The following is a 14,871-nucleotide window of genomic DNA, read 5'->3' on the forward strand; positions in this document are numbered from 1 at the left end:
TTTTTTACTGAATTTTGTCATTGAGCCTGCAGGTCAAAAACAAGTTTTGAGTCATAAATACCCTTAATACTACAATAAGGGGGCTTGCGGAGTTTGTCAAGTAAGTTTTTTCGTCTATTCCCAATGTTATATGGTTATGCAAGAAGTCTATTATATTTCCTTCCCATTTGCTTAACTTTCTCTCTACTTTTTTTGAATAAGGTCGCTATTGGCATGACAAACATTCATCGTAGTCAATATCTGTTTTGTGTTGCAATATTTCACTTTTTTTGAATATGTCATGCGAGACCTTATCAGCTCTCTGCATTGATTGTGATCTGCAGTAATATAAGCTCTTCAATCCTTTTTTCCAAGCAAGCATGTGTATCTTGTGCAAGTAACGTTTATGTACGTTGGCAGGTAAGAACAGATTTACTGATTGAGATTGACAAATATGCGAAGTTCTATCACTTGCATGTTCTATAATCCATCTTTGGTCAAGCTCGTACGCTGTTTTAAATGTCAATTTTTCATGCTCACTAAGAAAATCTAAGTGCTGAACAGAACCCTCGTTTGTTGAAATTGAAGACCATATTTTATCATTGTCTTGATTTTTTTCTGCTAATAGTTTTTGCAAGAATTTATTTCGCACTACAAATGAGCCTGTAAGTGTCTTTTGTATGAATACGTTTGCTGCATATGGCTCTATTCCAGGAGAGGTATTGCCTGCAATAATGGAGATTGAGGCAGTTGGAGCAATAGCGAGCTTGTGTGTAAACCTTTCCATTAGATCAACTTCTTTGGCATCAGGACATGCCCCCTTTTCCTCTGCTAATTTTTTAGAAACTATATCTGCTTGCTCGCGTAAATACTTAAATATTTTTTTATTCCATTGTTGTGCTGTTACTGATTCAAAAGGAACCATTTTGCTTTGTAAAAATGAGTGAAAGCCCATCACGCCAAAACCAATACTGCGTTCTCTGGCTGCAGAATATTTTGCTCGCTGCATTTCATTCGGTGCTTTATTTATAAAATCTTCCAATACATTATCAAGAAAGCGCATTATATCTTCTATGAAGAGTTTATTGTCTTTCCATTCTTCGTAGTACTCAAGGTTTACGGATGATAGACAACACACAGCAGTGCGTGACTTATTCAGGTGATCATAACCTGTAGTTAAAGTTATTTCACTGCATAGATTTGACATCTTGATGTCTAAGTTGAGCTTTTTGTAAGATTCTGGCTTATTGTTATTTGTTGCATCAAGGAAAATAATGTAAGGTTCTCCAGTTTCAACCCTTGCTGTTAATATTTTGATCCATATATCCCGCGCTTTTACAGTTGAAATAACCTTATTGTTGTGAGGGCTTATTAAATTCCATTCTTGATCATTCTCAACAGCCTGCATAAATTTATCTGTTACTATTACAGCATGATGTATATTTAACGCTTTGCGATTTGGGTCACCGCCTGTTGGCTTGCGCAAATCCAGAAACTCTTCTATCTCCGGATGAGATACAGGAAGATAGACTGCTGAACTTCCTCGCCTTAAGGATCCCTGACTAATTGCGAGCGTTAGAGCATTTTGCACCACAATAAATGGTACAATTCCTGATGTTTTACCACTACCTTTTACACTTTCACCAATTGAACGTAAATTTCCCCAATAACTACCTATGCCTCCTCCACGTGCAGCAAGCCAAACATTTTCATTCCATAAGTCAACTATTCCCTGCAAGCTGTCTTCGGTTTCATTAAGAAAGCAAGATATAGGCAACCCTCTCTTGGTGGCACCATTGCTGAGTATTGGTGTTGAAGGCATGAACCACAAGTTGCTCATGTAGTCATAAAGACGCTGCGCATGTTCTTTATTATCAGAATAGTAATTAGCAATACGTGCAAAGAGGTCTTGGTAACTTTCATTTTCTATTAAATACCTGTCTGATAGAACTGCTTTTCCAAAATCGGTTAATTTGCTATCCTTTGCGTAATTAATAGTAATGTTATTCATAAAGTTCCTTTTATTCTTTTATTATATATAGATACTTAAAAGCCACTTTGAGCGATTTTTAAGTTAGGTTTTTCGGATTTTCTTGTTGATGCTGTAGTGCAAACAAGATACCGTCAACCTGACTGCCATATATTTTACAGTAACTCATATAACTTATCTGCATATTTATTTTTTTTGCAACATGTTGAACATAACTTTCTGAGTGACGAAAATAGTCTCCTTTGTTTACAAAGTCAATACCTTCACCTTCCTTTCTTCTTATTAAACATATAATAACCCCTTTTTTGCTCGTAGATCTTTTTGCTAATTCCAATTCTTCTTGAAAGTCATGTAGATAATGTAGCACTTCAGCAAAGATAATTACATCATACTGCTGGTTTTTCTCTTGTTTAAGAAACTCTTTCATTTCCATATGTATTAATTCATTGTAAACAGGCTTACCTTTTATAAAGCACCCTCTTGCGATATTTAGCATTCTACTTGAAATGTCAATTCCTGTTATGTGGCTTCCAGTACTATTTATTTTCAAGAAATGACCACATATTCCAGTTCCACAACCAAGGTCAAGTATATTGAGCTCAGAAGTAGAGTTGTTGAAGATTTTTGTAATTATCATGTGTACAAGTTCATGCCCTCTATACTGTTTAGCAATCAACCAATGCTCAACAAAATATTCACCTGTGTAATCAAAATATTGTCTTATGAGGTTTTTTGGCAATTCTGTAATAGGCGCTGAGTTTGTCATTTTTTTTATATAGTAAGATGCCTCCTCGTGATCACTATCTAATTTTAGTGTCTGTGTTAAATAATTATAAGCTTTGTTAGTATTCCCTACCGCAAAATGACACCTTCCGATGTTATACCAGACTATGGGTAAATGGGGGTAAAATATGCTAATTAACCAAAATCGTAACTTTGCATCTGATATGCTACCTTTATAAAAGTGATATAAACCGATTTCAATGTTGGTGTTTAACAGGTTCTTAGATTTTTTAAGAAGCACTGTCATTTCTTTATGAAGAGTATTATATTTATTCACAATGAAGTGTTTTACTTTCTTAATATTTAATACGCCAATAAGCTTAGACATACAATTTAAAGCAACATTTTTTATAAAAGAGAGATTACTTTTCATACATTAGAAATACTCCGAATGTTCATTATCATTTTTAGGCAATTGATTTTAACACATTTTATCTTACAAAATATCTTTTTCATTAATTTTTACTGTATATATAAGTTTACCGCGTATTTCTCAGATTGTACTGTTTAGGATTGCTAGTATATTACTGTTGATAATATGAGTAAATGTTTTGTGCAAAAAGGCGTTGACATATTATTTGTTAGGTTATAATATATAAAAGATTAATTTAGTTTTTAGATGTTTGACAAGTTTTATGGTAGAGATTAATTTAATCTCAATTCAATTTTAATAATATTTAACTCTGCATATTCTGCATATAGTCGGATAAATAAATTATTAAGAGCACTTGATGGATGCCTTGGCGTTAAGAGGCGATGAAGGACGTGGCAGGCTGCGATAAGCTGTGGGGAATTGTCAACAAATTTTGATCCGCAGATTTCCGAATGGGGAAACCCAACTAGCTTAGCTAGTTATTACATACTAAGTATGTAAAGCAAACTTGGTGAACTGAAATATCTAAGTAGCCAAAGGAAAAGAAATCAACCGAGATTCTGTTAGTAGTGACGAGCGAAAGCGGAAAAGGCTAGTGATTTAAGAATAAGAATTAGAATACTCTGGAAATAGTAACCATAGAAGGTGATAGTCCTGTATAAGTAGAAAGTTTTTAAATCCTTGAGTAGAGCGGGGCACGTGAAATCCTGTTTGAATATGGGGGGACCATCCTCCAAGCCTAAATACTACTTAACGACCGATAGTGAACAAGTACCGTGAGGGAAAGGTGAAAAGAACCCCGGGAGGGGAGTGAAATAGAATCTGAAATCAAGTGCTTACAAACAGTTGGAGCTCTATATCAATTTATTGATATTTAGAGTGACAGCGTACCTTTTGCATAATGGGTCAGCGAGTTAATCTATGAAGCAAGCTTAAGCCGTTAGGTGTAGGCGTAGCGAAAGCAAGTCTGAATAGGGCGTTTTAGTTTTATGGATTAGACCCGAAACCAAGTGATCTAGTCATGACCAGATTGAAGGTGTGGTAAAACACACTGGAGGATCGAACCAGTTAATGTTGCAACATTATTGGATGAGTTGTGATTAGGGGTGAAAGGCCAATCAAACTTGGAAATAGCTGGTTCTCCGCGAAATCTATTTAGGTAGAGCGTTGTATGTATGTTGTTGGGGGTAGAGCACTGGATAGACTAGGGGGATTCACCGTCTTACCAAATCTAACTAAACTCCGAATACCAACAATTAATTATACAGCAGGCACACTACGGGTGCTAAGTCCGTGGTGGAAAGGGAAACAACCCAGATCACTATCTAAGGTCCCAAAATTACAGCTAAGTGGGGAAGGAAGTAGAAAAACCATTACAGCTAGGAGGTTGGCTTGGAAGCAGCCATCCTTTAAAGAAAGCGTAACAGCTCACTTGTCTAAATAAGTTTTTCTGCGCCGAAAATGTACCGGGGCTAAAGCTGTATACCGAAGATGTGAGTGCTTATTGATTTCGATCAATAGGCGCGGTAGCGGAGCGTTCCGTAAGTCTATGAAGGTGGTTTGTGAAAACTGCTGGAGATATCGGAAGTGAGAATGCTGACATAAGTAGCGTAAAAGAGTGTGAAAAACACTCTCACCAAAAATCTAAGGGTTCCTACGTTAAGTTAATCTGCGTAGGGTTAGTCGGTTCCTAAGGCGAGTCCGTAAAGGGGTAGTCGATGGCAATTAGGTTAATATTCCTAAACCTCTTAAGTGTGACGGGTTTCGTATTTGTATAGATCTTATTGGATTGATCTATGCTTAAAAGAAGCTCCAGGAAATAGCACTTATATTTATGAGGCCGTACCGCAAACCGACACTGGTGGATGAGTAGAGTATACTAAGGTGTTGAAAGAATGATGTTGAAGGAACTCGGCAAATTATACCTGTAACTTCGGAAGAAGGGTAACCTGCTTTTAGGCAACTATGAGTAGGTGGCACAAAATAGGGAGTAGCGACTGTTTACTAAAAACACAGGACTCTGCAAACACGTAAGTGGAAGTATAGGGTCTGACGCCTGCCCGGTGCTGGAAGGTTAATAGGAGGGGTGCAAGCTCTAAATTGAAGCCCCAGTAAACGGCGGCCGTAACACTGACGGTCCTAAGGTAGCGAAATTCCTTGTCGGGTAAGTTCCGACCCGCACGAATGGCGTAACGATTTCTCCACTGTCTCCAATATCACTTCAGCGAAATTGAATTCCCCGTGCAGATGCGGGGTACCCGCGGTTAGACGAAGAGACCCCGTGCACCTTTACTATAGCTTTACATTGCTATTAAAAGTGTGATGTGCAGGATAGGTGGAAGACTTTGAAGTTATGGCGCTAGCTATAATGGAGTCAATCTTGAGATACCACCCTTTACACTTTTGATATCTAACTATGTTTCATTATCTGGAACTAGGACATTGTATGGTGGGTAGTTTGACTGGGGCGGTCGCCTCCTAAAAAGTAACGGAGGCGTGCGAAGGTAAGCTAGAGCTGGTCGGAAATCAGCTTGATAGTATAATGGCATAAGCTTGCCTGACTGCGAGGCTGACAAGCCAAGCAGAGACGAAAGTCGGTCATAGTGATCCGGTGATTCTGTATGGAAGGGTCATCGCTCAACGGATAAAAGGTACGCCGGGGATAACAGGCTGATGGTGTTCGAGCGTTCATAGCGACAACACCGTTTGGCACCTCGATGTCGACTCATCACATCCTGGAGCTGAAGAAGGTCCCAAGGGTTCGGCTGTTCGCCGATTAAAGTGATACGTGAGTTGGGTTTAGAACGTCGTGAGACAGTTCGGTTTCTATCTGCCGTGGGTGAAGGAAATTTGAGAAGGTCTGACTCTAGTACGAGAGGACCGAGATGGATATACCTCTGGTGTACCAGCTGTTATGCCAATAGCATCGCTGGGTGGCTATGTATAGATGGGATAATTGCTGAAAGCATATAAGCAAGAAACCCTCTTCAAAAAGATTTCCCAATTAAGGCCGTGGAAGACTACCACGTTGATAGGCTAGGTGTGGAAGCATGGTAACATGTGAAGCTAATTAGTACTAATAGCCTGATTGATTTATTTGCTTTCTATATGTGTGTATGCAGTGTTAAATATTAAGTTAAAATTGTTAAGTTAGAAATTTTTATTGACTTGGTGGCTATAGCAAAAATGAACCACCCGATCTCATCTCGAACTCGGAAGTGAAACTTTTTAGCGCTGATGGTACTTGAAAAGGGAGAGTAGGTCGCTGCCAAGTTTATAAAAATTTCTTTATTTAACTAACCTCTGTTTTCTTACTAACCAAGTCTTCTACATTCGGGCTTAACATTTTTGACTCAGGTTGCCTGTTTTGTAGAAATAGGCCTTGTTTCATTGCTTCCAGCCATTGTGTTTGATTAAATGACTTCTTAAAACTATCGAAGCCTTCTCTGTATTCACTTGTATGAATTACGCCTTCATTTTTAGTTATATCCCCTGCCATTAAACACCTATTAATCTATTTTAAAAATTTTGCTTATGTTATCATAAAAAATATAGTTGTAAATACTTTAATTGAGATTTTTTTTATTTTATCTTTTTTAAGCAAATAGTTAGATCTTTTTGTAAGTTTTTATAGCTTGCTTGTATAATGTTTCTATGAGTTAGTATTATGTAGTAGTGCCCTATATTGCTTATATTTAAAATGCTAATTTTAGCAAGCATTCGTAATTGCCTTTTTATTTTATTTCTTTTTGCTGCTTTTCCGGCTTTTTTACTGATAGCCAGACCTACTCTAATAGTATGAGTGTACTTTTCAGGTTCTCTTTCTTTTATAGCGTACAGTGATATATAAAGCCCACGATAAAAAAGACTGCTGAATGCTAACTTATTTTTGAAAGCAAAGGAAAAATCTTTTTTTTTATACTTACTATGCGCATAATTTGTTACACCCTAATAAACGGCGCCTATTAAGGATTTTTCTTCCAGCTCTTGTTGCCATACGTGAACGAAATCCATGTCTGCGCTTTCTTATCAAATTTTTTGGTTGAAATGTTCTCTTCATTGTTTTTATATTAATATAATTATTTATTTTAAATTGTTTTACTTTATTGTCAAATGATGGTGAACTTATATGACATTTTCGTAGAATAAAATTTGATGCATGGGAAAATGAATTTGGTGATAGTCATACCTGTCCTACTAATCCTTTTATTTTGTTTTAGTAGGTTTCAAGAAGTAAATAAGGTTAAATCTTATCTATATCTTAGTTGTGTATGGATGCTAGCTTGGTTGTTAGTACTCTATAATAATTGTTTTGTAACTTTTATTTCTATAGCATTACTTTTTTTCATGCTTGCTTTTGTCTTTAAAAATAAAAGAAATAAGATAATAAAACTTTCGTTATTTGTGGCTTTGGCCATATCATTTTTTATCACTTTATTTATAATGCTATCTATTTTTATTCAATCCATTAATTTTTTTAATAAAGTAGCTATTTCAGAATTCTTGTTTTGCTTGAAATGGGGCCACAATGTAGTCACTATCAATGAAGAGAAGATAGGATGTTTTGGTATAGTGCCGCTTTTGGTGGGTACATTACTTATAACTATTATAGCAATGTTAGTTGTCGTTCCGCTTGGTTTATTTTCTGCAATATATATTAGTGAATATGCGAGTGAGAAAGTGCGTTATATTGTTAATACAACTTTGCAAGTTTTGTCTGCTATTCCTACGGTTGTATATGGATATTTCGCGGTTGTGTTTTTGTCTTTCTTTATAAAGCAGGTAGTAAATTTTTTTGGTTTAAGTATACACTCAGAAAGTGCCTTAGTTGCCGGTTTATCGATTGGGATAATGATTCTTCCTTTTATTATTTCTTTACTCGAAGATGCTATAAGATCTGTTCCAAAAAGCTTGCGTTATGGCTTCATGGCACTTGGCGCAACCCCAGCGGAAACTATATGGCATATAACAATACCTTATGCAATGCCTACAATTTTAAGTGCAATTTTATTGTCAATTTCAAGAGTGATAGGTGAAACAATGATTGTGCTAATGGCTGTGGGAATCAACGCAAATTTGACTTTTAACCCTCTTAATTCAGTTACTACCATTACCGTGCAGATCGCTACATTACTTACCGGAGATCAGGATTTCAATAGTGTGCAAACTCTTGCTGCTTATGCGCTTAGCTTAGTATTGTTTGTTATTACTTGGCTATTAAATGCATTTGCATTGTTTGTAATGAAGCGCAACTAGTAAGCGTTTTAATGTTGCAAAATTTCTATTAATAATATAAGATTTATTTTCTTTAGAAGTTCTTTTATGGAATTATAGTGTTAGGTGATAAAAATAAAGAGATGAATATAGGTAGAGCGATTAAGGTAACTCAAGCAGTTGTTGATATAAAATTTGAAGGTGAATTGCCTAAAATATTTAATGCTTTAAAAAGCAAACTAAAATATAATGATAAGGAGCTGGTTTTAGAAGTTTCGCAGCATATAGGTGACAATATAGTTCGTTGTATTGCTATGGATAGCACAGATGGCATGTCAAGGGGGGATGAATTTGTTGATACAGGTGCACCAATATCGGTGCCAATTGGGCGTTCAACTTTAGGAAGGATTTTTAATGTTGTTGGAGAGCTTATAGATGAGTGCGGTCCACTGAAGGGAAAATATAACTTAGAGCCTATACACAGAGCACCTCCAAGTTTTACTGAACAGAGAATACAGGAAGAAGTTTTAGTTACGGGAATAAAAGTTATAGATCTTCTTGCACCTTATCTTAAAGGAGGAAAAATTGGCTTATTTGGTGGAGCCGGTGTTGGTAAAACAGTCCTGATAATGGAATTAATTAATAATATAGCAAAAGCTCATAAAGGATTTTCTGTGTTTGCTGGGGTAGGGGAGAGAACGCGTGAAGGTAACGATCTTTATCACGAGATGATCACTTCAAATGTAATAAATATAAATGAGCATGAAAAATCTCAAGCTGTTTTGGTTTATGGTCAGATGAATGAGCCTCCTGGAGCAAGGGCTAGAGTTGCTTTAACAGCACTTACTATGGCAGAGTATTTTCGTGACCGTGAAAACCAAGATGTTCTATTTTTTGTGGATAATATCTTCCGTTTTACACAAGCTGGTTCTGAAATTTCTGCTTTACTTGGAAGAATACCGTCAGCTGTTGGTTATCAGCCAACCCTTGCAACTGATATGGGTGCAATGCAAGAAAGAATAGCTTCAACAACTTCTGGCTCTATTACTTCTGTGCAAGCTATATATGTTCCTGCGGACGATTTAACTGATCCGGCCCCAGCAACTACATTCTCTCATCTTGATGCCACCACAGTGTTGTCAAGGCAAATAGCTGAAATGGGAATATACCCTGCTGTTGATCCACTTGATTCAACTTCTCAGTCTTTATCTGCTGAAATCATTGGTGAAGAACATTATAAGGTAGCTTCTGAGGTGAAACGTATATTGCAAACTTATAAATCACTGCAAGATATTATCGCAATACTTGGTATGGATGAGCTATCTGATGAAGATAAAATTATTGTTGATAGGGCTCGTAAGATTCAGAAATTTCTTTCTCAACCTTTTCACGTTGCAGAAATATTTACTGGTATGCCTGGTAAATTTGTTTCACTTTCTGATACTGTTTCCAGTTTTAAAGAGATTGTTGAAGGTAAATATGATCACTTACCAGAGGCTGCTTTTTATATGGTAGGGAATATAGATGAAGCAATAAAAAAGGCTGCAAGCTGAAGCTAAATAAAAGTTAAAGATTATGAATATTTTTAAAATGCAATTTTTCTCTCCTGATGATCAAATTTCATTCAGTGGAGTGGTTTCTCTTTCAGCAACTGGGCTCGAAGGGGAGATTATGATTTTAGCTCACCATGCTCCTTACTTAATTTATTTATTGCCTGGTATGATTACTGTTAAAATGAGTAACCAAACAGAAAAGAAGGTTGTAATTGATAGTGGCGTATTAGAAGTTGCAAATAATAATTGTAGCATTATAACAAGTCAAATTCAGGTTTTTGATCGTGCAATTCATGGTGAGAAATTGTTTAAAAATAAGAGAATTAGTATATATTTAAGTTATCTTGATGAGAAATTTCTTTCTTAGTTATTTTAGGCAAAAAGTCAATTATCATTCAAGTGGCTATAAGATTTTTGCTCAGGGGGCTCTTTTTTTGTCATCCCAGTGCGTAACACTGGGATCTAGGTGTAAAAATATTTGTAAATCATGCAATTGGCAAGGGATTCTAGGAACATATGTCGAAAACAATTTCTATGATGAAATAAGCTGGATTCCAGTGTCATGCACTGGAATGACACCTTGCCTTACTGAACGTTCGTACAGTTCTGTAGCGGACACTGGGATAACACCATTTTTGTACTTTTGCCTTCAAAGATGACAATGTTTTGTAAAGATAGTTTTTTAATAGGAGATTAATATGGAAATTTTTCTTGATAGCGTTGATTTAAATGAAATTAAAGAACTAAAGGAGTTCATTGACGGCATAACAACTAATCCTTCTTTAATAGTAAAGTCCGGGCGTAAAGATAAATACGAGGATTTAGTGCGTGAAATATGCTCTATTATCAAGGGGCCTGTTAGTGTTGAAGTTGTTGCAGATAACCATGCAGATATGGTTAAAGAAGGCCTTAAGTTAGCGAAAATCGCTGATAATGTTGTGGTAAAATTGCCCCTTACATATGAAGGATTAATTTCTTGTAAAAAGTTGTGGACAGAGCATAAAACACCTGTTAACATCACATTATGTTTTTCTCCTGGACAAGCACTGCTTGCCGCTAAGGCCGGTGCTTGTTTTATTTCTCCTTTTGTTGGTCGCCTTGATGATATAAGCTATGATGGCTTATCGCTAATAGAAGATATATGTACTATATATTCTAATTACGGTTTTGATACTAAAGTTCTTGTTGCATCAGTGAGAAGCCCAGCACATGTAATAGAAGCTGCAAGGCTTGGTGCTGATTCAATTACTGTGCCAGCAAAAGTACTTAGACAATTAATCAATCACCCACTTACTGACCAAGGGCTAGCAATATTTGAAAAAGACTGGGGTACAAAATAATAAACGGTCACTACTCTGAATCGGTTGACAAATTGGACGCTTGATAAGCGTAATTTGGAGCTTCTTGTGTAATGACTATATCATGAGCATGACTCTCTCTTAATCCTGATGCAGTAATAGTAACAAATTTACAATTTTTTTTCATCTCTTCTATATTCCTATTACCAGTATACCCCATTGCAGCTTGCAATCCACCAATCAACTGATGGATTACTCCTGAAGCTGGACCTTTGAATGGAACTCTTCCTTCCACTCCTTGTGGAACTAATTTGAGTTTTGAATCTTTATCTTGAAAATAACGGCTAGCTGAGCCTCGCTTCATTGCACTAATAGATCCCATTCCTCGATAGCCTTTATATGCTCTGCCCTTATACATGATAATCTCACCTGGGCTTTCGTCAGTGCCAGCAAAAATCGAACCAATCATCACAGAGTCAGCACCAGCTGCAATAGCTTTTGCAACATCTCCTGAGTATTTTACCCCACCATCAGCAATTAGTCTGACGTTTCTTGCTCTACACGCCTCTGCAACATTCTTGATTGCAGAGAATTGTGGCACACCAACACCTGTAACTATTCTGGTTGTACAGATTGATCCTGGTCCTATTCCGACCTTCACTACATCAACACCCGCATCAATCAACGCTTCAGCAGCCTCCTTTGTTGCAATGTTTCCGCCAATTAATTGCGTATTAGGATACATCTTTTTTATTTCCCTAATGGTATTGATAACGTTTTCGGAATGACCGTGAGCAGTATCCACAACAACTACATCAACTTCTTCTCCGATCAAAGCTTCACATCTTTCTATACCATCTTTTTTACCAGTGCCAATTGCAGCGGCAACTCTGAGCCGTCCTTTACTGTCTTTACATGAATTTGGGTATCTATTGTATTTTTCAATGTCTTTAACCGTAATTAAACCTATACAACAAGAATTTTCATCTACGACCAAAAGCTTTTCTATTCTATTTTCATGCAACAATTTCATTGCTGAGGCACTATTCACTCCCTGCTCCCGCACTGTCACTAACTTATCTTTTGTCATCACTTCGGAAACTTTTACATTCATGTTCTGGTCTTCAATAAACCTCACATCTCGGTTAGTTAAAATTCCAACTAACTTGCGTTGATTGACTACAGGAATGCCAGAATAATTGTGCTCTCTCATTAATGAAATTGCTTCCGCAACTGTTTTATCCGGTGAAATCGTGATTGGATTATACACGATCCAACTTTCATATTTTTTCACCCTTCTTACTTCTAAAACTTGTTCATCTATTGATAAATTCTTATGTATGCAACCTATCCCTCCATGTTGGGCAATAGCTATTGCAAAGCCCGATTCAGTAACAGTATCCATTGCAGAGGATATGAGAGGGATATTGAGTTCTATATTATTTGTTAAATAAGTTTTTGTATCTGCATCGCAAGGCAATATATTAGAATAGGCTGGCAAAAGAAGTATATCGTCAAACGAATAACAAGCTTCCATTTTTTTCATAGGCTTTATTTAAAGCTTATACGCCAATTAATTAAATTGCAATAGGGCTTTTGCAAAATAAGCATTCTACATTATTTGCCAGCAAACAAAACTGCTCAATAGTTAAGTTTTCTGGACGTTCGTTTCCACTCAATTTAGCGTTTTCAAGGACAGTTTCAGCGTGGTTCGTTATATTTTGCAAGCTATTTCTCAGCATCTTTCTTCTTTGAGCAAAAACGGCACGTATTAATCTTGTTAAGGTTTCCAAATTTACTGCAAACTTTGGGGTAGGCAAAGGATTTACTGTAATTACTGAAGAATGTACTTTTGGCCTTGGAAAAAACTCTTTAGGTTCAATATCAAATTCCTTTTTTATATCACATAGTAACTGGCTTAGCACTGATAAGGAACCATAATCTTTAGAATTGGGTCTTGCCGTAATGCGATCTGCTACCTCTTTTTGAAACATTAATGTCAAACTCGTAAAAAATTTTATATTATTTAACCACTTTAAAAATAACACTACTGAGATATTGTAAGGCAAGTTAGCAATAACTTTAACTGGGCGCTCTATCAGCTCTTCTTCTGTAACATGCAGTGCATCCTCTTCTATAATTCTATACTTTCCTTGATGCTCATTTAGCAGTTGGTCATGGTGCTTTACTAAATCTCTATCTTTTTCTATAGAAAGTAGAGACTTTGGATTATGCACCAATATTTCTCTTGTTAATGCACCATATCCAGGACCAATTTCAATGACATTAAAATTTTCCAGACTACCAGCTAAAGCGACGATTTTTTTTGTTATCTCACTCGATAAAATAAAATTTTGCCCTAGACTCTTTTTTGGCTTCAGTAAAAATTTTCTCATATTATTTTCATTATATAGTATTTTAAAAATCAGTTGACTAAAATCCATTGATAATTGTATATTATTAATGTGTTTATGCCGGCTTAGCTTAATTGGTAGAGCACCTGACTTGTAATCAGGAGGTTGTCAGTTCAAGTCCGACAGCCGGCACTCTCACTAATAAGTAAAGTTGATGTCCTTTTTAATAGTAGCAAATTGGAAAATGAATGGAATGCGTTCTTCATTTGTTGACTTTATAGGCAAACTTAACAACAAGAGCAACGAAATTACCTCTAAATTAGTAATTTGCCCTCCTTTTACATCATTTCCAAGCAGTATAGAGTTGAACAATAATGTTAATATAGGAGCACAGAATTGCCATCATAAAAAGTTCGGTTCTTACACAGGTGAAATTAGCGCAGAAATGTTAAAAGAACTAGGGTGTACTTACGTAATACTTGGGCATTCTGAAAGGGCCAATGAAAAAGATAGTGAAATAAAACTTAAGTCGGAAATAGCAATAGAATCAGGCTTACACCCAATTATCTGTGTAGGTGAAAATTCAGAAGATTATAAGAATGAAAAAACAAAAGAAGTAATAGAATATCAATGCAAAAACCGCTTGCCAACACACGGTGAATATACCATAGCATATGAGCCAATATGGGCAATAGGCACAGGTCATATGCCAAATAATGATGCAATTGCTGAGGTGATAGAGGTAATAAAATTGTGTACTGGTAAAAAACACATTATATATGGTGGTTCAGTCAGTTCAGAAAATATAGAAAATTTGTTAAATATTTCAAATTTATCAGGAGTTTTAATTGGTAGTGCAAGCTTAGATTTCGATCACTTTTATAAAATTATACAACAAGTTGAAAAAAAGTTTTCTCTTATCAATTCTAAAATCAGCAACTAAGAATCCTATGACAAATGACATCATTTCAGTGTCAAGCATATATAGCTAACCCAAGAAAGATTTCCCTACGTCATACCGCGAATGAATCGCGGTATCTCAGCATAGATTCCGCTAACGAGTAGCGGAATGACGAATTTGTTGTTTTTCAAGTTGTAGGTAAACCTAAGCCACTTTAGCTATATCTGTACGAACATCTAGTAAAACGACATAGCTAAAGTAATCTAGAAAATTAACGATATTTTATTCCCTGGTGAACGCTCTATTCTGTTTTCCAACTCTAGTTCTAAAAGAGCCATTAGGGCTATGTTGGTAGAAAGTCCGCTTGCTAATATAAGTTCATCTATATCAACAGGTACAGAGTTAATATGATCAACTATAACAGAT

General features: G+C 36.1%; 2 protein-coding genes and 1 non-coding gene across 3 annotated transcripts; 2 read left to right on the forward strand and 1 right to left on the reverse strand.

The window, feature by feature from the left end:
• Nucleotides 1-205: 205 nt before the first annotated feature.
• Nucleotides 206-1,819, reverse strand: LOC105558351 (ribonucleoside-diphosphate reductase large chain-like). The gene has a single exon (XM_012005973.1). The coding sequence runs from the start codon at nucleotides 1,817-1,819 to the stop codon at nucleotides 206-208; it is 1,614 nt and encodes a 537-aa protein (XP_011861363.1).
• A 6,232-nt stretch (nucleotides 1,820-8,051) lies between these two features.
• On the forward strand, nucleotides 8,052-14,609 carry LOC105558352 (ATP synthase subunit beta, mitochondrial-like). The gene is made up of 5 exons (XM_012005974.1): nucleotides 8,052-8,318; nucleotides 8,438-9,883; nucleotides 13,973-13,991; nucleotides 14,120-14,286; nucleotides 14,517-14,609. The coding sequence occupies exons 1-5, from the start codon at nucleotides 8,052-8,054 to the stop codon at nucleotides 14,607-14,609; spliced, it is 1,992 nt and encodes a 663-aa protein (XP_011861364.1).
• Nucleotides 13,664-13,736, forward strand: Trnat-ugu. Its single transcript has one exon. It is a non-coding gene; the product is annotated as a tRNA-Thr (tRNA).
• Nucleotides 14,610-14,871: the final 262 nt, after the last annotated feature.

Source organism: Vollenhovia emeryi, unplaced genomic scaffold, assembly GCF_000949405.1.
Source record: "Vollenhovia emeryi isolate VEMERY1.0 unplaced genomic scaffold, V.emery_V1.0 DF939351.1, whole genome shotgun sequence".
Classification (NCBI taxonomy): Eukaryota; Metazoa; Arthropoda; class Insecta; order Hymenoptera; family Formicidae; genus Vollenhovia; species Vollenhovia emeryi.